Source organism: Adiantum capillus-veneris, chromosome 11 (genome assembly GCF_014529385.1).
Source record: "Adiantum capillus-veneris isolate H3 chromosome 11, ASM1452938v2, whole genome shotgun sequence".
Classification (NCBI taxonomy): Eukaryota; Viridiplantae; Streptophyta; class Polypodiopsida; order Polypodiales; family Pteridaceae; genus Adiantum; species Adiantum capillus-veneris.
This window is the reverse complement of record NC_140941.1, coordinates 40,180,998-40,203,272: the sequence shown is the minus strand read 5'-3', so window position 1 is coordinate 40,203,272 and position 22,275 is coordinate 40,180,998. Positions and strand designations below refer to the sequence as shown.

General features: G+C 45.0%; 2 protein-coding genes across 4 annotated transcripts in view; one reads left to right on the top strand and one right to left on the bottom strand.

Moving 5' to 3' along the window:
- Positions 1 to 22,275, bottom strand: part of LOC147447135 (putative RNA-dependent RNA polymerase 4) — a 132,426-nt gene that overhangs the window by 107,050 nt on the left and 3,101 nt on the right. For all 3 annotated transcript variants that reach the window (XM_086523026.1, XM_086523025.1, XM_086523024.1), the window contains exons 3-5: positions 8,437 to 8,514; positions 8,191 to 8,362; positions 7,002 to 7,209 (exon numbers count right to left, since the gene is read on the bottom strand). In XM_086523026.1, the coding sequence (XP_086379152.1) occupies positions 7,002 to 7,209; positions 8,191 to 8,362; positions 8,437 to 8,514 (458 nt within the window). The remainder of the gene's footprint in view (positions 1 to 7,001; positions 7,210 to 8,190; positions 8,363 to 8,436; positions 8,515 to 22,275) is intronic.
- Positions 613 to 3,041, top strand: LOC147447136 (uncharacterized). Its single transcript, XM_086524253.1, has 8 exons — positions 613 to 899; positions 994 to 1,017; positions 1,159 to 1,601; positions 1,703 to 1,867; positions 1,943 to 2,069; positions 2,253 to 2,271; positions 2,554 to 2,680; positions 2,783 to 3,041. Exons 1-8 carry the CDS (start codon positions 645 to 647, stop codon positions 3,039 to 3,041), a joined length of 1,419 nt encoding a protein of 472 aa, XP_086380379.1. The 5' UTR covers positions 613 to 644.

The following is a 22,275-nucleotide window of genomic DNA, read 5'->3' as shown; positions in this document are numbered from 1 at the left end:
CCCTCAAGCTCTCCATAATGCCGCCCGCTCTTCATGAAGCCTTCAACAAGCATTGCGGCTACTTTGAAAGGGTGAAGAACAAGCAAAATGTTTGCAAATGGTATTGCAAATATTGCCCGAAGACCATGACCTCAAGCTCCACCCGCCTTATCATCCACTTGACCAAGATGGGAGGGGAAGCGGGTCCTTGTCCGAATATCCCCGACGACATTCTCCAAGAGTGCAAAGCAAAGTATCTCCCCTTGAATACGCGCAAGGCGGTTGCGAAGGCATCGGAAGAGGTGGTTCCGCCCGACCATGATCTCTCCGATTCGGGAGAGGATGCTTCTCCATCAATGTCCGTTGCATCCGGCGGCGCTACCATGGCCTCCACCGAGGGTGGTAGCGTCTCAAAGAAGAGCAAAAGAAGTCATGGTGGGCGGCCTCCAAAGCAAGCTACTCTTGCACAAACGGTGGGTGGAACTTCCGGTCCATTGTCTTTCCTCAAAGAGAGGCAACGACAAGCAGAGATAGAGATTGCACGCACCATCATTGAGTGCAACCTCTCTTTTCATATTCTTCGCACGGATCGTTGGAAACGCATGGTGAAGGCTATTGCTGTGGTTGGTCCATGTGAAGGGTGGACGGGAGTGTCATACCATGACATGCGCACCAAAAAGCTTGATGAAGAGAGGGCACGAATCGACAAGTCTCTTGACCCCGTGCGTGCCGGATGGGTAAAGTATGGTTGCTCTATTCTCACCGATGGATGGAGTGACCGCAAGAAGAGGGGAATCATTAATATCCTTGTCTCATGCCCTCTTGGCACCTACTTCTTGCGAGCGGTTGATGCGGGAGCAAGGGGGAAAAAGGTCACGGGTGCCTTCATTTACCGCCACATTCGTCAAGCCATAAAAGAGGTAAAATTTTGTATTCCACTCTCAAGTATCTACTATTTTCAATTTTGTCTTTTGCCTTGGCTCTTCTCACTTTCCCTTCTTTCTCCATATGTAGATCGGTCCAAGCAACGTCATTCAAGTAATCACCGACAATGCCTCCAATTGTGCTTCCATGGCCAAAAAGCTAGAGACGGAGTATCCACACATAGTATGGACTCCATGTGCATCACATTGCATTGACCTCCTCTTGGAGGACATTGGCGACCTACCTTGGGTGAAGGACATTCTATCCCAAGCCCTCTCCATCGTCAACTTCATCAACAAAAAGGTGAGAGTACTTGCGATATATCGCACTTACTCCGGCTTGGAGTTGAAGAAGCCTTCCGCAACACGCTTTGCCGCTATGTGGCTCCTCCTTGAGCGCCTCTATGATGTGCAAACCAACTTGCAAAAGACAATGGTCTCGGATGAGTTCAAAGCATGGATTGAAGAAGAGACCCACTCATCCCAACAAGATGCAAAGGCCATCCAACGGCTTTGCTTGAAGGAGGAGTTTTGGCAAGAGGTCAAGGGTCTTGTCATGGTGGTATTGCCATTGTATAAGGTGCTTCGGATGACCGACATGGAAGGGTCTACCATAGGTCTCCTTTACCACTTCATGGAAGAGGCTTACAAGGAGATTGAGAGATCCACCATTCTTGATGGAGCACCCGATGGTTCACGGTAAACATATCACCTTATGATTTATGTACATTGTAAGTTGTCTTTTTCTATCTACGGTCCTACCCTCCCATGCTTGACTATCTTTCTCTCTCTCTTTGTAGTGATGTGTTGGAGGACTCTCCAAAGAGAGATGACATTCTCTTCCTTGTTAAAAAGCGGTGGGATTGGATGAGGCGACCAATCCATGGCTTTGCCGCCCTCTTGCATCCGGCTTTCAAAAAGCCATCCATCTTTGCGGATCAAGCACTTCAAGAGGAGCGCGACAAGTACCTTCCAAAGATACTCAATGAAGAACACCATGGAGAGTTTCTCCAAGAGCTCATCAACTATGGAGACCAAAGAGGCACGGCATTCGCTTCCTCGGTGTGTTGGAAGAGGGATTCGTTAGTGAAGCCTCTTTTTTGGTGGGAATGTTTTGGCCATCAATTGCCTCACCTTCAAAGGGTGGCATTGAGGGTTCTTGGACAGGTATATCATATATATTAATAATTATACATACAGTAACATAATACCATACCATAAATTATAAATTTATAATCTCAATCATGTCATCATTTGACATTCATCATTCATGTGACATAAGTCACCTCTCAATTGAAAATTCCCACAATTCAAATCTCATGCCTCTCTTCTATCATCTATGTGCTCTAGGATTGCTCATCGGGTGCATGTGAGCGGAATTGGTCGGCGTATTCTCTTATACACACCAAGATCCGCAACAAGCTTTCTACGAAGCAATTGGAGCGGCTTATCTATTGTCGCTCCAATTTACGCATGTTGAGGTCCATGCATGAGATGCCCATGGCTAGGCACGTAATTGAGTTGGCTACATCATACTCTTTATTTATGCTTTCACATGTATGATGTATCATGTGCTCATATTTTTGGCATGCCAAATTGCTAACTCCATTAATCTTCTTGCATGTTGTAAATGACAAATAGGTGAATGTAGATGAATGCAAGCTCTCCATTGAGACTCTTAAGAGTCTCAACAAAGATCGCGATCCAGAGGAGGAGCAAATATTTCGAAACCTCTACTTGGAGTTGGAGGAGATTGATCGTCGTGTCTCTCGCACACGGTCCCGCAAGAAGGTGGTTGTGCGAGCTTTGGCAACTACAGGTAGAGGAGCTTCCACTTCGATTGCTCATGGGAGTGAAAGAGCGTCGGCACGGACACCCAGGTCCTATGTGCGGCGAGGTTCGGGTAGCGGATCTACTATGGCGGACACCACTTTGGAGAATGTGTCCATTTCTAGGCCTGCGGATCCTAGAGAGCCAGAGTTTGATGATGAGGGCAACATCCTTAGTGAGATAGATTATGGTCTTGCATCTAGTGCATTTGATGCAAGTAGTGATGAGGATGATGCAGCTACCTCTAACTCAAGCTCTAGCTCAAGCTCGGACCACAACTCCGGTGATGAGAGCGATATGAGCACTTAGAACTCTCTCTGTATGCTTTAAAGTTTGCACCCATGGGCCATGAGACTATGAGTTGTGTGACGTGTCACTACTTTTTTGTACTACTTTTTGTCACTTGTATCTCTCGAGCCTCGACTCTCTACTTATGTAATGAATTATGAAATCAAATGCAATCATGATCATCTTTTTTCGAACATTGCCGTTTCCAATGTCCATGGCCAAATCTTTAATGTTCTTACTTGTAAGACATGTCCTTTAAGTTGTATGTACTTAATACTAAGTAGTTACTCATAATAGAGTAAAAGCTCTGAAAAATATATGATTTATTTTTTTGCATCGTACGTTACTTCAACGTACGTCTAATTTTTTTTAGTTCGATTAGTTACGCACGTCTTCGTACGTGTAACCATCATACGTGACCGTACGTGTCAACTATGCTGGCAATTCTTCGTCCTCTAGTTCCAGTGAGGATGAGAAAAGACAAGGAAGCAGAGAAAAAGCAAGAAAAGCAGATTTCTGAAAAAGTCTAGGTCTATTCTATTGCTACGACGTGGGTAAAATTCAAGAAAATTTTCACGTCAACTTGGATATCAAACGAATATGCATGAGATGTCATCACGGATTGGCATCATTCTCAAATGACTAAGACAGATACATTGGATGACTATTGCAAGAGGTTTTGGGATACTTATTTGCCAACGTCTTCGCTTCGGCAGGTCACATACATACATATATATATATACATATATATATATATACATATATATATATATATATATATGTATATATATATATATATATATATATATATATATATATATAGATATACACACACACATACATGTATACATATTATTTGTATATATGTATATATATGTATATATGGATATATATGTATATATATGTATATATATATATATATATATATATATATATATATATATATATATATATATATATATAGACATATATATACATAGACATATACATACATAGACAGACATATATATACATAGACATATATATATATACATATATATATATTCATATATATATATATATATATAGCAGCTACGGTACGGGACGGGACGTTTAATACACGGTGTACAATATGCGTACTAGAAGTATTTTTTAGAATCAAAAATAAAATACATCAACTTTTTTAGATATGATACTTTAATAAGAACAAATGAAGCGGTTCATGGACCTCCTCAATGACTCTTCAAAATTAAGCCATAGCATACATAAACAAGCACCATGAAGCTCTAAAACACAATTGATCAATTAGAAAAAGACACGTTTTGAGCAAAAAAACGTTAGAATAGAAAACGTTATGAGACGTATTGTACGTTTCAATACGGGATGTCGTGTATTCTAAATAAAATACACGTATTTTAGCTGCGATGCATATATATACATATATATACATGAGAGAGAGAGAGAGAGAGAGAGAGAGAGAGAGAGAGACATTACGGAGGAAAACTTTGATAACTCAAGAGAGATATATGATTCACAACAATCTACCAGAATTTGGCCCCGTGGAGGGGGGGATGTGAAACCGGCCGTAGGGCGGTAGACTTTAGCTTTCACCCGATTCTTTACTTGATAAACTTTACGACACAAAGGGACTTCACGAATAAGCATGTGACTGGAATTAACACTTCAAACAAACCACGGCTTGGCAGCTAGAGTGCTACCAAGCAGACAGTGACACCCTGTAGGACCCAAAGACTGGCGCTCCTATTGGCATTTCTTTATTATTATAAAACTTGAGAGAAAGCCTACAAGTTCCTACGCGCTGTCCCGCTTTTACCGGGTTGAAAATGGCCTACTCTAACCCGATTTCGGCAGATAACCGCAGCAGCAAAATCCCCCATGCAAAAGGTGACTTTCCCGGCGCATACGGGCACTTTCCCTAAACTGGCAAGCACGCTGTATTCTCTGTTTTCTGCCCCGAAAATGCACCCGATCACCTGTACAGTGATCCCAACGCTTCCCCAAAGGTCTTGGGGGTATTAGGAATCTATTAGGGCCAAAACCCTAAACCTGCAAAAATACACAGCAGGCTGTAATTCACTGTTTCGGACTCCGTTTCGCATGCCGGTCGCATCCGTAGCAAGCCCTCGAGCTCCCGCACCTGTAGGGCTACTTACCCGAAAGTTCTTGCGTGAAATCTCTCCGAATTCACCTGTACCTGCGAAGGATTAGCCACTAGCTAATCCAGTACCTATGCAAGAGGCTCTTGCCTCGGCAATCGCGCATGAACCCACACAATTGTACATACACATGAAAAGCCCTCAAGCGGGGCATCGTGTTTCTATATTCAAGGGGGGAGAGAGGTGCGCGAGAGCGGAATCATCACGCTACATAAGACAAGGGAGAAGGCAAGCTTTCCATTAAAGCTGTGATCACCTGCACCTACTACTCACACACAAAGTAGTTCACTTATGCCAAAAATCAGCCCGCTCTCTCAATTTGGGCAGCCCCTCTTCTTGCAAATTAGGCAAATTCATCTGGTGCCGCCATGTGTCCACTTTGCCTCTTTTGAGTTAAATTCCTAATACCCACCGACTTATTAATTGTAGCGAGGGGCCTAAATGACTTTAGAGGGCCTACGGGGGACGCTTTAGAGGGTCTACCAGGGAGGGCTCTTAGGTCTTGTGTTTCCAAAAGAGATATGATTGATAATAACCATCTTCTAAAGTCCACCTTTACCAACACAGAAAGGATAATTTATGTAACAAAGCATCTTTTGTTGAAGTAGACATAAATCACCTTATTTCGAAGGGATACAATAAAGATAACAAGATAAATCAGTTTCACTTGTATATGGTAACCAGCCAACCAGTGTCTTCTAGTTAATTAATAAGGGGATGGGACCCACTACACTTGTATCAACTGTTGCGAGGCATTTTTCTCAAATGAATTTGGTGGGATGAAACATGCACTTGATTCTAATGACCCTTTATACATAGACAAACCCATCGTGCCTTCAAATCTTATATATAATAACTCCCTGGATATACAGATGCACAAGAGGTGTGATCCACACCCCTTACAGGAATATGGCAGTCATGCTTGTGCCTACTCAATAACAGGTTTAGCCAAGCTTATATGGGCCACGCCTGTTTTTTAGAGACGCTTGTGACAAGAATCTTTCACACGAAGGAGAAATCATCAACACGCTTTCCAACTAAAATCTAGTGTAGACTCCTCTAATGTGAACCCTTGGCACCATCAGAAAAACAAAGAACGAATAAAGAAACCCTGCATTTCTATTTTCTTCAAAATTTTCTATGGAAAACCCGAAGTGCCACATGCCATCATAGATGGAGTCTATTGGACACCGTATATTATTTTTAAACCCTTTTTTGGATCGTACCCATTGTCTTTAGAAATAGTAGTGTGGGGGTTTTTTGTTGGCAATGTTAAAGCTGTTGGCCATGAATCCGTACAATCAACAGTTTGAGTGTTAATGGAAGATAGTCATCTGATCATCTGAAATGGCCTGGCCCTTGCAAGCAAAAATAGTTCATTCATCCGGTATTAACATTTTAAGCCTAATTTAATCTACAAACAGCTCACCACATGGAAGAGAAACATGTCTATACAGCATGACTTATTTTGTACATACATTTAAATAAAGCAGATAGATCCACCACAACCCCTACAAAAGAATATCACAGTTTTCTTCTGCAACCCTCAAAAGACAACCATTACTTAACGTTCTTAATGGTTGTGCAGAACTCATTTTTGCTTTCATCCATTAAAAAAAAAGTGGACATATACATGCATATGGCCATCACAATGGTAAATGTATCTTCAAAAGCCCGACCAATTGATACAAGAAAATAGAATCACCCACTTTAAGATCGGTACTCAAAAAGACACTAACATTAAATTTGTAGCAAACCAAAACCCCCTTAGAATGGGGAACTTGTGTCACCAATCAACAAGGTCACAATCCCGTCAGTATATCACCTGGAAAACTTCTTGGCATTGGTGGGCACAGTACCAATGTGCATTAGATACTGCTGGGCGTCACGTACACTTCTATATTGATGGAAATTCGAATTGAGAGAATCCCATCTCGCAAGTGACTCTGTACAAACAAAAAAGCACTTGGGTACACTTGACAAGTCTTCAACAAATCCGCTCTGCTTTTTCTTGCCTTTAGGATCCTTGAATGCTGCACGCAGATACAGATGAATATCCCAAATAAGGTACTCTACTAGATTATATGAATGGCAATGTGGACAACAAAACTTCCTTGTCAAATTATGTACAGTGATGCAAGACATTATCTTTCAAGTGGTAGCAGTAAACACATGGGCTTATTAATCAAGTTGAAGAGAAGAACGCAAGCATAGAAAAGAGTTGGGACAATCTTTGTGTTTTGCCAGCTTATAGATAAGAATGATAATTTACAAACTCCAACAGATTAACAATTGTAATTAATAGAGGTCCCACATAAGCTTTTCTTCTTCATCATATATGCCAACACTAAAAATCTTCCTGCAGTTTGTTGCATTCAGCGAGGAATTATATTTGGTAGGTGGTGGAACTACAAACTTGAGTAAAAATTACCAGTTGAAGATAATAAGACAGAAAAATAAAAAGGGTGTCCTCGTCAGGTTGCCACCTTGTTGCAAGAAGACCCCACCAAAGAAAGCTACTCGACTGCCTAATGTAACAAGAAAACATACATACAGCTGACAAACAATTTTTCTATCTTTCAATTTAATAGTCCTGAATCTACATGGTTCAGGAAAACGCTGTTCAACTATATGGCATACTACCAGAGAGGACAGTACCCCAAAAGTGTACAAGGATAATAGACTTTGTTTACAAACACAAAGCTAGATTGGTTACTCGGAATAACTCAATCAGCATGTTACTGATGTCACATGCTTTCCGGTATCACAGACAACAGCATTGGTTACTATATCTCAAGAGTCATTAGTGCTTGAAAGAACTAGAATCAAATGCAATACCAAGAACATTTACCCTTACAATATAAGAAGCCTGCCCCTCTAAAACTTGTTGCTCATATCAGAATCACTTCAAGGCTTGTCATTTTACTATTCTAAGAGCTAAAGCACAAACAGATCTTATTCATGAGGATCTATAATATGGTCTGTACGTTCCTAGAGCATAGAGATCGTCATACCAAAGAACATGTAGCGTCTTAGACCAACCCAAATGCCATCTCTTGATATTCTCCTATAAACACCCTCCACTATCTCTGAATTCTTCTTGAGATCTGCAAAATGGACACGTAGAACCCCCCCATCTCCAAAGACCCTCTGCAGAGCACTATTTGTTTGTTCAAAGTAGGGGCCCTGAAACATTAGACCCACAAATGATAACCATCATAATAAATGTACTTGAAATATGCAACAACATCAGAAAATACCTTTATGGACCAAAATCCTTCCGCATCAATTTCACCATGAAAAACAACATGATTGTCGTCCTGTTTTGACCAATTCGTCTGCACCCGCAATTCACGCCTAAAAGCAATTAGTCTTTGTCTGAACCTTGACAACGAGTGAGTTAACAAAATAACTGCAAAGAAAAACATGCTACCGTGACTGATAACTCATTACTCAATATACAAAAGCAGCTGAATTGCAAGAGGTACGATAAAACAGCTTTCGCTTCAACAATTTTTTGCCAAAACTTCAAAAGCACAAAAACCTTTGGTTGTCAAAAAAGTATAGAACTCAAACAGCTTAGTCATAACAGTATTGTGCCATGAATGCTGCTCGCATCTATCACAACGTACTCTATCTAAATCCATTTAGTTAATAAAGTTGCTAGTCTTGAACATGCACGTTTCTACCATTAAATTTGTTCTATGAGAAGTAACTGCCTGTTAAAATAGGTTAGAATAGATCGAAATCTCTGCCCGAAATGATTCGGCAAATAAAATTTGACAGCCCGTATTCTTTAAAGTTTTTACCAAACTTATCATTAGACATTTAAGGTTATATTTTGATACTACTGAGTGAGTTACGTTTCCGAAGTCTAAAATTCAGTTAAGTCAGTTAACATAGAGAGACTCTTTAGCTCCCTATCAAGATTGTACACCTCAGATGCCCACATCATAGCACTAACACTTGAAATAAAATAGTGTACGCCGCAAAAGAAACCACTAAGACACGATGAGACAGAAAGACAGAAAGAAAGGAGGAAAGCTTTCATTAACGTCTCGTAGAGGCCAAAGATAACTGGCCTATGAGACATAACCACGGTACAAAGTGTCAGCGTCATCCTCGTCTCATAGTATACAATCAACAAAACAAAAAAAGGGTCTCCACTATGATGAGGTTGTGTCGGAGACTGTGGATGGATGGTATAGTATGACGGTGTGGGGGCAATACACGGGGGCTTCATCAGGTTCTACTCTCTATAGGGCTCAATGCATGTCTACATGCCTGGGATAGTACTTCATTACGAAAATGCAAGCCTGCTCAACTCCATGATGTGATGAGGGGAGGGCGGTAGTATGGTGTAAATATGGTAGGCCTCTCCAACGTATGATCTCCACATGATCAATAGTCCTCCGTTGGTACATAGGCATTGTATGCCTCTGCAGAAACCTTTGAGAAGAGCTCCCCTCTAAGAGCTCTCTAGCATAGGAGCACTACCTAGAACTATCCACACAACCACAGGAATCCCATGCTTATATACTCCTGGATTGGCTGTTCACACTTGGATGAACATGACCCAAGCCTCGGTGTGCAGGGCTACACACCTCTGTAGCCGTCTAGGCCTCCTTAAATCCCATGTGGACTCGGCCCCCGAGCTCGGCATACACGGTGTGCTCTATTCACCTACTTGTGCATGCCATGTATGCTCCTTGGTCCTCATGTTATAGATGACGTGACACCTGCCGTCTCTTGAAGATATCTCTCATGCCTAGCTCTAACATCTTAGATTGCCTGCCTACATCGATGTGGTTGTCACGTGCATCACATGGCTCTATGTGCCACGTGGACATGCTTCATCGACCTCCAGAGCCATGTTTCCCCTTCTTCCTAGAGAGGAGTATCTAGAAGCCTAGGAGGACTAGTACCGGAAATTTTGTGAGCCTGTTCGCAAGACCTGCATGTCCAAACAAGTCCATTAGATTAGGTTTTCCAATTTTGGAACCCTCTTGCATAAATGGATTTTATACGTATTTTGACAGATGTTATTACACTACGGTGGGCATCTGGCATGACATGCATGTAGTTCTAGGTGAGAGGAATCCAACAAGCCATTCCCCACGTCGATTGGATTCCTTGGTGGGCAGATGAGCGACAGTTTCACCCAAACTGGAACCCTTGACATAACTTACTAATAAATCAATTTATTGATTTACTTGTTAGGTCTGGTGGACAGATTGCCCTACCTAAGCCTAAATAAATTCATCAAGTGCATTTTCAGCCCTATAAAGGGAGGAGCTGATCCTCACTTGGAGCAAGTTGCATTTGAAGGTGGCGCTAGCAAAGAGAGCAGAGCACCCAGCGTTTTCTGCAGCCCCTAGCGTTTTGGCTGGGATTTTCTAGAGCAGCCAACGCTGAGCCTTGTCGTCCCTTCTCCCGTGCAGATCAGCCTAGCGTTTTCAGTTTTCAGCCCGTTCCATCGTCGGGACACGGCTTGGAACTGCCTTCGTATGTACTAGGTTTCGGTCCGGTACTTCGGCAGTCCATCGAGCCTCCTCCTCGGCCATTCCCTCGCCGGCATCGAGTACTCCATTGCTGTCCATCATCGGCCTCGTCAAGATCTGCGTTTTCAGCCCTTCGTTCCTCTCACATCGGGAGTGCAAATCAGCCCCTTGGTGGCCATCCGCAATCCAACATCGAAGAGGATCTAAAGATGCATCAAAGCCCCGGAGGTGCCTCGTGACTCGTCTTGAGGAGTTACTACAGCGAAAGTCATCATTCGAGTCAATAGAGTCTACACTTGAGCTACTGCATTGTGTGTACATTCCATTTATGCAATGCAAAGCAAATACCACATCGGTAACGGTGTGGGGAGCCCTTGAGAGGGTTGATTGGGACCCCATCAGGTGCCATTCTCCTCTCTCGATATCGATGCAGATTGCGACAGAGGATCCATACCATACTAGCGCGACATAGGAGCCGTCCCGGATACTAATGTATATGTATATGATGCCTCGATTGTCAGAGAGCTCCATTGTATCAGCTCACCCTTTGTATTTCCTATTCCCTTTGTATCAGCTTTCACCCCACCCCTACCCACTATTTTATTTTCTTTTCAGTTCTTTGTACTTTTTGTACCCAGACCTAGTATTGGATTCACCACATATAACCTTTTGGTCTCATAGGTCATTTTGGCCTTTTGAAAACGTTAATATAACATTTCATTTCATCTCTCTCTCTCTCTCTCTCTCTCTCTCTCTCTCTCTCTCTCTCTCTCTCTCTCTCTCTCTCTCTCTCTCTCTCTCTCTCTCATCAGCTCCAGATCGAGACTGGCCGATTTCGAGGGGTACCAACAGGGGCCAGGATATGTCACCTATGTCACTTAGAGCCAAAGACAGAGCTGCACTACACATGTCATCGCCCGGCGTACTATGAGATACGCAGTCGTCTCCACTGTCTGTTCAGAGAGGGTTTCGGACCATTTTCTAGAGTCATGAGATACGAGGATCAGAGATGTCTCGGATTGTTCCTACTAGAGCTGCACAGACTTAGGGAGAGCTTGTTGAGGACATAAGGGGAGAGACAGTCTCAGAGACGAATCACAAATTTCTTTACACCATGTCACGATTGTGACTTGCTACACTCTTCTTGATTCATTACAGATGCAGATGCGAAGTGTGACCAACCCGGGAGGACTCCTATTCTCAAACGGTCACAACCCTTCGCCCAAAAGTCATACCTCTTCACCAACAGCCACACTCCTTCGACGACCAGTCATGTCCCTTCGACCAATGGTTGCGGCTCTTCATCGAATGGATGTGTCCATTCCCCTAAAGACATGACTATTCACCTAAAAGATGTGTCTCTTCGTGTAGGGTCATACCTTTTCATATGTACCAGTTCGTGTCCTATATAAGGAGCCCTTGTATCACACTTTCAATCAATCAAACACGGAGTCTTTTGAGTCTTGTTTCTGAGTTAAGTTCAAGTTTCTAAAGTCTTAATCATGAGTTTAAGTACTTAATTAAGGATTAGTACCTAGAATCCTTACAATGGTATCAGAGCCAAAAAAAAAATCCCGGGACCCGAAGGTTGTGAGCCTCTCACCCTCGCCGCTACCCTCTCCCCCCCTTCTCGGAGTTGCATGGAAGCAGAAGAAAGATGGAAAATACACAGCCCAGCATGAAGTAACCCGAAACCTTCCCTTCTAAATAAATAAGTAAAGCAAGAGCAAGAGATGTGTGTTGAGGCATACCGGCTGCAATTCTGGAGTATGCCTCTCCATCAAGTGGTGCCTCTTCGCGTGGACGGGTTGCGCCTTTTACCATGAAGAGTCGCACCCCCCTTGCGGTATCCGCCCTTGCCCTGTGCACATTGCATCTCTTCACCCGGCACCCCTTGCGCTGCAGCCCACACTGGCATCCTTTCATCAAAAGCCTCTACGCAATTCACAGCAGCAACGTAGCGTTTTATTAAAATCAGCCAGCGCTTGAGTTTTTAAGTGGCCACCCATTAAGTTGTTAAAAGGTTTGGCCGGCCGCCCAATAACTGCAAGTGGGCACCCTTTTGGTACAAACAATTAAAAACTCCACACAAGCCAGCGCAATGAGGAACCAACGTGAAAGATTGCTGCTAAATGCTCTTCTGCAAACTTCCAACGCTGAAAATTTTGGTCGTCACCTAGTGTGCGCACGATGGCTGACGACGGATTACCTACACTTCCTCTCTATATATCGTACATAGACGAGGTCCCTAAAGAAATCTTGGCGGAAAATCATCCTCATGTTCACGAAATGATCGTCATTCCAGATACCCCGGAAGCCGCACACGAATCGGAAGTGATTATCATTCCGGATTACCCATCTCCAGAACCTGCACCTGTTCCAAAAGAGATCCCGGTTCGCGAACCCGGCACCGGCACCGGCACCTGCACTTGCACCTGCTCCTGTTCCTGCACTACAGCCAACAGTTTTGCCGCAGAATTATCTGGTGTATGTTACCAATTGCCACGCTTCCAAGCCACCTCTTCCCCCTATTCCTACCGCCCCCAGGACCTATAAAAGCAGCTAGCACTCTCTCTTTGCACACACCTACAGCCAGCGCTGATTTGGAGAGAGGGCTCCACTGCCAAGAAACTGCAAGTGCTCGTGACCGTCTCGAGGAGGAAGGTTGCTTTCCATGCCAGGAGCGATAAGTGAATTGTGTTCATGAGTTTTGTGAGTCCTTGTGGACGTGTCTGTGTTTTGCAGGTGCTCTGTCTCAGCGAATTGAGCAAGGAGGTTTCGGCCTACGCTCGGGGATTCCGAAAACGGAATCTAGACCAATCCGCAGAGCTTCCATGCTCTGAGTACGGATCGGAAGGAAACCTCTCGCATTTCCAAACAGAAAGAAAAAGGCCATCAAGTCTATGAACTTGACCGCCGTGACCTGGGTAATTGTCACAAACTAATGACGTGGCAATGCTAGCCCGGACGCAACAGGTTGTATGGATCGGCGACGCGTGGCAAACAAGTACGGCTTTCCGCATTCCGTGCCGACAGGCTGACGTGGCAAACAAGACGGCCTTCCATAATTTGCGTTGACAAGCTGCTGGCGTGGCCAAGTGTACGGATTTTCGTAATTTGTGCTGGGTGCTTTTCCTGGTAAATTTTTGAACCAGATGGTTTTGCTTTTGAGTTGAAGGCTTTTCATGTATTTCTTTTCACCAAGGCCAACGGCCTTTAAATCATAGTTACCGGGGAACGCCACCCAATGGGCAAGGAACGCCGTTCCAGAGGGGGTATGTGGCCCGGAACGGCCCGGAACGTTCCGTAGAGGCTTTTGATATCGGAATGGCTGGGAATGGGCAGATTTTCAGATTTTGGTGATTTGTCTAGTGAGCCTTCCCCTTGTTAAATGTCCCTTCTATCACAAACTGCTGAAGTGTCAAAGCCCTGAAGAATAAAGCCAACTTGCAGATATCGGCCAAGGGGCCTAAACCCTAAGAAGAACAAGTAACAGAAGAAGAAGTCCTACCAACTTATGGGGATCCCGTCCGATGGGGCCCCAAGTGACATAAAGACATTAAAAATAAAGCAAAACACACTCAGACTTTGCACATCAAAATATGATGACGTGGCACCTATACGGACGTTCCGCAATTCGCGGTGGATTTTTAGGGAAATCGCGAAATTTTAGGAGAGTGTTTTTTTGGGGTCAACTTTTCATATTTGATGCTTTTAGGCTTTGGAACTTTAAATATGAGCCTTGGAGGCCCTCTCTCGCACTCTTCAACCCGCAGATTGCAGAGGAGGTGCTCCCCGACTGTTGTACTTTGCGAATCAGCAGTAATATAAAGAAATACCGAGAGGGGCGCCAAGGTTTGGGGTCAATACTCTCTGGGGTGGAATTCCGCCACTCACTCTCTCTCTCTCTCTCTCTCTCTCTCTCTCTCTCTCTCTCTCTCTCTCTCTCTCTCTCTCTCTCTCTCTCTCTCTCTCTCTCTCTCTCTCTCTCTCTCAGTTCAATTGTATTGAAGTGCTAAAAGTCTGTTCAATCTATTGTTTTCTATGGGCACGTGGTGCTCGTCTTGTGACAATGGTATCAGAGCATCACGCGTGTGCTTTTCTGAAAGCATACCGGTCCCACAAAAGAGCAAACAAAGCAAACCAGAGACTTCTGGAATTTATTTGAGGTATCCTCGCCCTCCAACCATGCTGTGCTGATGGACCATGCTGTGCTCGGCTACGACCTTATGGAATGAACCTAACCCTAATTTTTGGTGCAGGTTTCAGGATGGAAAGTCAGTCGACTAACTTTCCGAGCTCGACTGATGTCGAGATTGCTTTTTAAGTTTGAAATCTGTTTGAGAACTTGTTTGGTGATCTTGTTTGGAATGGATGGTATCTATTTGAACCTGTCTTGGTGCCGATTTGAATTGTTTGACTCTGATTTTAATATTGGTTTCAATGATTGGTGATTTTACTCCTGGGTGGAGTAGTAAGAAATGATGTTTGAGAATGCTTGTTCATACTCATGGCCCGGACCCTTGTGGTTATTTGCGAAGGGAGTATTGAATGATTGAAAAGTGTTGTTACTCATGGCCCGGACCCTTGTGATTATTTACAAGGGGAGTATTAAGAAGTCTGAGTAGTGGTTACTCTCAGCACCTCCAAACGACGCAGGCTGCGGTCTGGGAGGCGTTTGGTTGTAAAAGGCCTCTATATCTCATGGCCCGGACCTTTTTAGGTTATTTGCAAGAGGAGTGATGAGGGAGTCGTTGAACAGCTCATGGCCCGAACCTGGATGGTTATTTGCGGGGGGAGTGTTCATCGGCGACTTTATGTTTCTATGTCTTGTAACATGCATATGTAAGCATTTGTGTTGCATTGTGATGTGCTAACTACTGAATATTCCTAATTGGATGAGATTGATTGGGTATGTAATTTTAGTGCATCAAGACACCCGTGGAAGATCAATACAGTCTGGGTGTGATGGCTAATTTTACTACGCCGGAATATCAAGAGTTCTTATCTGAACGAAAGGAGAAGCTAACTCCTTGATCAAAAGAGCCGAAAGGAGAAGGTCTTAACAAAAAGAGCAAATTGATTGTCCCTCGGAATGACCCTCGGAAATTTTTTAGCTAACTTGAGTTGTTTTGCAGATATGCTGTAATCGCAGACAATTACTCTCTTTCAAGAAGGGGAGATGTCACAAACTGCTGACGTGTCAAAGCCCTGAAGAATAAAGCCAACTTGCAGATATCGGCCGAGGGGCCTAAACCCTAAGAAGAACAAGTAACAGAAGAAGAAGTCCTACCAACTTATGGGGATCCCATCCGATGGGCCCCCAAGTGACATAAAGACATTAAAAATAAAGCAGAACACACTCAAAAGACTTTGCACATCAAAATATGATGACGTGGCACCTGTACGAACGTTCCGCAATTCGCGGCGGATTTTTAGGGAAATTCCGAAATTTTAGGAGAGTGTTTTTTTGGGGTCAGCTTTTCATATTTGATGCTTTTAGGCTTTGGGACTTTAAATATGAGCATTGGGGGCCCTCTCTGGCACTCTTCAGTCCGCAGATTGCAGAGAAGGTGCTCCTTGGCTGTTGTACTTTGCGAATCAGCAGTAATATAAAGAAATACCGAAAGGAGCGCCAAGGTTTGGGGCCAATACTCTCTGGGGTGGAATTCTGCCACTCCGTGTCGCGTGTCGTCCGTCTCCTCTCTCTCTCTCTCTCTCTCTCTCTCTCTCTCTCTCTCTCTCTCTCTCTCTCTCTCTCTCTCTCTCTCTCTCTCTCTCTCTCTCTCTCTCTCAGTTCAGTTGTTATTGAAGTGCTAAAAGTGTGTTCAGTCTGTTCTTTTCTATTGGCACGTGGTGCCCGTCTTGTGACACCTTCCCCCACCCCTTACCTTCACAATGCACACAAACTTTCAAGAGCCAAAGCTAAAGCTCTACCCTCTTGAGTCTCGATCTCAAGCTCTATCGTCTTTCAAGCTTTCAAGTCTAGACTCTAGAGTCTACAAGGCTAAAAGCTCTCCCCCTCTCTCTCTCTCAACTTTCAAGGTCTCTCTCTCTCCCCCCTTCCCTCTCTCCCCCTCTCAAGCTCTCAAGTCTACACGACACACGTTTGCCATAGTAAAGCTAAATGGTCTTCAAATCAAGTGTTTTATGAGTGTTAGAGTCACAGGACTTTGATACTACTTCTATTCAATCACACAGAGCTTAGAATTGCATTATTTGGATGTTTCTATGCCTCCCGTTCCGCGCCGTTCCCGTTCCGAACCCCTCCCCGTTCCCTCGTCCCGCGAGGATCCCCTCGCCGTTCCCGTTCTGCGTAACTATGGCACATGCACACCATTGTGCCAAACCACAAATCTGGAGACACCTTGGACCCAGGGAATTACAAGACTATCCTGATTGGCCATACAATGGCCAAACTATATGGGCAGTTCTTGAGGCTGAGTTTAGTTCATACGGGGAGGCTGAGGGTCTACGGGCTCCTTGCCAAGCACGGTTCATGTGGACTTTCTCCACCATCGACCACATCTTCGTTCTGCGTTGCCTCATTGATGGGGAAAAGGTGCAGAAGAAGAGGCTTTAATGCTGTTTTGTGGATTTTCACAAAGCATTTGACACCGTGTAACAAACTCCTGACGTGTCAAAGCCCTAAAGAATGGAGCCAACTTGCAGATGCTGGCCAAGCCTCCAGAGGTCCATGGGCTCCTTGCCGGGCAGGGTTTAGGCGGACTTTCTCCACCATCGACCACATCTTCATTCTACGTTGCCTCATTGATGGGGAAAAGGTGCGGAAGAAGACGCTTTAATGCTGCTTTGTGGATTTTCGCAAAGCATTTGACACCGTGTAACAAACTGCTGACATGTCAAAGCCCTAAAGAATGGAGCCAACTTGCAGATGTTGGATAAGGGGCATAAACCCTAAGAAGAACAAAGTAACAGAAGAAGTCCTCCCAACTTATGGGGACCCCGTCCGATGGGGCCCCAAGTAACATAAAGAATCAAAATAAAGCAGGACTCACACACACACAAAAGAATTGCGAAGCTGGCTGATGACGTGGCAGATTTCCAAAAATCACGCTGACTGATGACGTGGCATGCTGTACGGATTTTCGCGTTTTGCGCTGATTGCTGATGTGGCAGTTGTACGGAATTCCGGATTTTACGCTGGTAGCTTTTTGGCATTGCTTTTTGGACCAGAAGCTTTTGAGTTTGAAGGCTTTTCATGTAAAGTGCTTTTCATAGGCCAAGGGCCTTTAAATATGAGGTTAGGGCTCATTCTCTTGCATGCTTCCGAGAGAAGGTGCAGAGTCTCGAGTACCGGCTTGTACTGTGTTGAAGCAATATAAAGAAATGAAGAAAGGGGTGCCAAGGTTTGGGGCCAATACTCTCTGGGGTGGAATTCCGCCACTCTGTGTCGCGTGTCGTCTCTCTTTCAGTTCAGTTGTATTGAAGTGCTAAAAGTCTGTTCAGTCTGTTCTTTTCTATTGGCACATGGTGCCCGTCTTGTGACACACCGTCCCACGAGAGAGGCTCTTTCAACGACTTCAGAGTTTGGGGATACCTTCAGAGATGATATAAGCCATTATGCTCTCTATGAGAGAGTGATTGGGAGAGCCCGCTGCCCAGGCCGTATGTCAGAGAGATCGAGGTGGGGCGAGCTCATGACATTCCCAGGGAGGAGAGAGTGTGTAGAGTATGCAGAGAGGAAGTGGATATCAAAGCCTAATACGAGCCACTATTCAGAGAGCAACCTACCCTCCAAGAGATCGTGCACCTTGAAATCAGAACTGGGGTGCTACTTGCTAGAGATACAGAGGCACGCGGACACACTTTTGCAGCCACTGGCACCTACAGAGACCCAGGTGGGGGGGAGACAATCACAGCTTACATACTTCTTTCAGAGAGCTACACCCCTCCCACTCCCAGACCCACCGAGGGGAGTGACCCTTCAGCAAGCTAAGGCGAGCCGAGCCAGACGACGCACACGTGCCATCAAAGGTCCAGCCCCACGACTCCACCGCAAACAAATCGAGGAGTTCCAGACCTGAGCACATCGAGCTGCTGAGAAGAGACGAGCCCAGATGATGGCTCACCTAGCGGTGTTCATTAGGGCAGCTCTTGCTCTCGACCCTCCCATGTACCACATTTTACACCCCCCCATTAGCACAGGATGGAGCTAGCTAGATCGATGCATTTGCATGGTTGTACTACCCTAGCATATAGACGTACTATAGATCTCATCATCCACCAGAAGTCCTTTTTTCTTTTATTTTGTACCAGTTTGAACTATTTTGTCTTTTCCATAGACGGAGGACTTACCCACATGTATACTTGATTTGTCTCATAGGCCGACTTCGGCCTCACATAGACAATAAAAAGCGCTCTCTCTCTCTCTCTCTCTCTCTCTCTCTCTCTCTCTCTCTCTCTCTCTCTCTCTCTCTCTCTCTCTCTCTCTCTCTCTCTAACGCGGTTGAGGCCCAGAAATGGATCGAGGTTGCCAAGAAAGGAGAAGGCAAGGACTTAAAAAACGTCCACACCCGTCATTATTAACCTGACACTAGAAGAGGAGCGAAGAAAGCGTGTGCGCGCTTTACATGTGAGAATTTGCGGCCTTAAAGACAAAGACAATGTGGACGAAGAGGTGAAAGAGCTCATGGCTTTGATGGGGGTCAATGAGCCGATGCGCACACAAGCTTGGAGAGTGGGCAATAAAAAGAAAAATGGAAAAAATGGGGAAACCTCAAAAGAAAGGACACTCACCCTTCGTTTTCCCTCCATGGAAGTGAAGGACTTTTTGAAGAAGAGACCAACTCTTAAGAAGACGGGCATCTTTCTCGGGGATGACCTTACCCTCTCGCAGATCGCTCATATGCAGCAGGTAATGTCGGAGATTAGAGCGGAAAGGGAAAAAGGTAAGATTTCCTTTTACCGAGATGGAAGAGTGGTGATATTGGAGCGACGCTCCACATGACGGTGACCTATGGGACCACACTAAAAGTTGCTACTTGGAATTGTAATGGATCTATGCGCCTTGATGTGGGTGCTTTTGAGAATAGTTTTACTGGGAGAGGCATCGCCTTCTACTCTGAGACACATCATGCCCCTCTGCAGTCTATGCCTCACATCAATGGATATAGATGGGAGACATGATCGAAGCACAGAGGGCGGGGCTCAGGGGGAGTGGCAATGTTATTCAAGGAGGAGTTGCAGCCAGTGATACATATAGCCCGTAGGGATGAGGAGGCTAGGTACATGTGGGTGAGATTGAGAGCAGAGACGGAAAGGTATCTTTACATTGCTATTTGATACTTTCCCCTGAGTACGTCAATATATACACCACCCAGAGGACAATCCCCCTTCTCTATTTTGGATGATGACATATGGGAGTTCTCTAGAGATGGTGACATTATCATCCTAGGGGACTTCAATGCTAGGACTACACATCACCAGACAGTATTTTATGATACTTCAGAGATGTTGAGAGAACTGGCTGTTGTAGAGACGGGCCTGTCTAGACTATCACGGGATGTGGAACATATTGAGTATGGACGACACTTGATAGACATGGGGACTGCACATGGACTAACCATCTTGAATGGCCTAGACAGACTTTCCGTTGCGGAAGGTTTTACATGCTTTCCACACAGACATGGAGCCAACAGAGTGGATTATGTCATGGCACACCCGAGCTTCATCTCTAGTATCCAAGATCTCACGATTGGACCAAGACTTGCTCGTGTGGCAGTGGATCATGCCCTTGTGTCCATGACCATCTCTTTCCAGTTTAGTGTAGCACACAGGCCACAGGTAGCAGCCCCTACTCGCTGCACCTGCACGCGGGAGATGGACTCTGTATACATAGATGGGATCTATAGACACCTATACACTGCGGAGCCAGGGCGACCTTTGGAGGAGCTTACTATTATACCAACACACACATTACATGATGCAGCGGCATTGGCATATCCACACACCCAATCTGTGCAGAGACGTCGTCTTGGGAGCATGCCCCAGAATAGCTGGTATGATGAAGAAAGCCGTGAGACAAGAGCCAGACTTCAGAGGGAGGTGCTTTTGGGGGACATCACTCACAAAGAGTCACAGACTGACTTCAGACGCCTGGTGCAACGGAAGAAGGGAGCATTTCTCGCTCGACTAGAGCAAGATCTATACCAGCTATTCTTGAGTCACGACTCACGTGAGGCATGGTGACTCTTTCATGAGCACATCCCGCCCCCCCTTGCCATTACCTCTACAGAGGCCTTGGGCCAGTACGCATCATCTTTGTACACAATTCCTAGACAACCGCCCCCCCCTTTCCCCCCGATCCATGCCCACACGTGTGCTTTTTTCACCACTGAGATGGTAAAGAAGGCCATTGACAGGATGAGGTCTAGGAGAGCATATGATCATGATGGCTTAGTGGTTGAGCATTTCATGCATGCCAGAGATCTAGACACAGTACCCAAAGCTAGACTGATGCGCATACTACAGGAGATGGGAGTACCCACAGAGATCATTTGGGGGATCATGGCATTAAACAGGTCACTAGTGGGGCATGTACGCACCTCAGGGATGTATCTACACTGGTTCACTCCACTATTGGGGTGAAGCAGAGCTGCCCGCTCTCTCCTACTCTATTTGGTATGTACGTGGATGAGGTTTTTGACTATATTGAGAGAGCTTGTGATAGAGGTGCACAGCTGGCAGGGACATGGATTCCACTATTGTTATATGCTGATGATATTGTGTTGATCTCCGACGCTTCGGAGGGGATGCAATGCCACTTGGATGCTTTGCATAGGTTTGCCCATGAACATGGTTTGTACGTCAACCTTGATAAAACCAAGGTTATGGTGTTTAATACCACCCCACAGTGGATCAGGAGGTCAGCACCCGCATTCACATACGGCCAGGAGACAGTGGAGTATACAGATGTTTACACTTACCTTGGGGTGGTCTTTAGTGGACCAACATTTTCATTGAGGAGAGCAGCAGAGACTAGACTAACCAGAGCCCATGCAACATTGGGTAGATTGGAGAAGATGTGTTCACACGTTCAGTTTCAAGAGCCTCGGACGAAGGTCTAGCTCTTTGACACTTTGGTGGCTTCCACTTTGCTCTATGGAGCTGAGATTTGGGGACCCTCATTGGATCATCATGTGAGGTCGGGTCGCACTAATGGATGGGGAGACATGGAGAAGCCTCCATGATCTCGCGGCTTATTAGAGCAGTACCACATGACATTATTCGAGCAGAGCTAGCTGCCCCCCCACTAGTGGTTGAGACCCTCACCAGATCAGTCTCCTTCATACACCGCCTGCAAGAACTTCCCAGAGACGGATATGCCTGCCTAGCACTTGAGTGCTCTCGACAATTAGCCATGGCACAAGCCAGGACATGCCCCCTGTGTCACATGAAGCCCGAGACAAAGTTGCACTATACATGCCACTGCCCTGTCTACTGTGAGATACGAGGCCGCTTCCACTGCTTGTTCAAAGAGGGCTTTGGACCACTCTCCAGAGTCATGGGATACGAGGACCAGAGATGCCTGGGTCTGTTATTGCTCGAGTTGTGCAGATACAGAGAGAGCCTGAT

What these genes read in the sequence shown, in the direction of transcription:
- LOC147447136 (XM_086524253.1), top strand. Translation starts at nt 645, where the DNA reads ATGCGCACCAAAAAGCTTGATGAAGAGAGGGCACGAATCGACAAGTCT. An exon ending in TTCGTCAAGCCATAAAAGAG is followed by an intron (nt 900 to 993) that starts GTAAAATTTTGT and finishes CTCCATATGTAG; the next exon opens with ATCGGTCCAAGCAACGTCAT. An exon ending in CTTCAAGAGGAGCGCGACAA is followed by an intron (nt 1,868 to 1,942) that starts GTACCTTCCAAA and finishes TGGAGACCAAAG; the next exon opens with AGGCACGGCATTCGCTTCCT.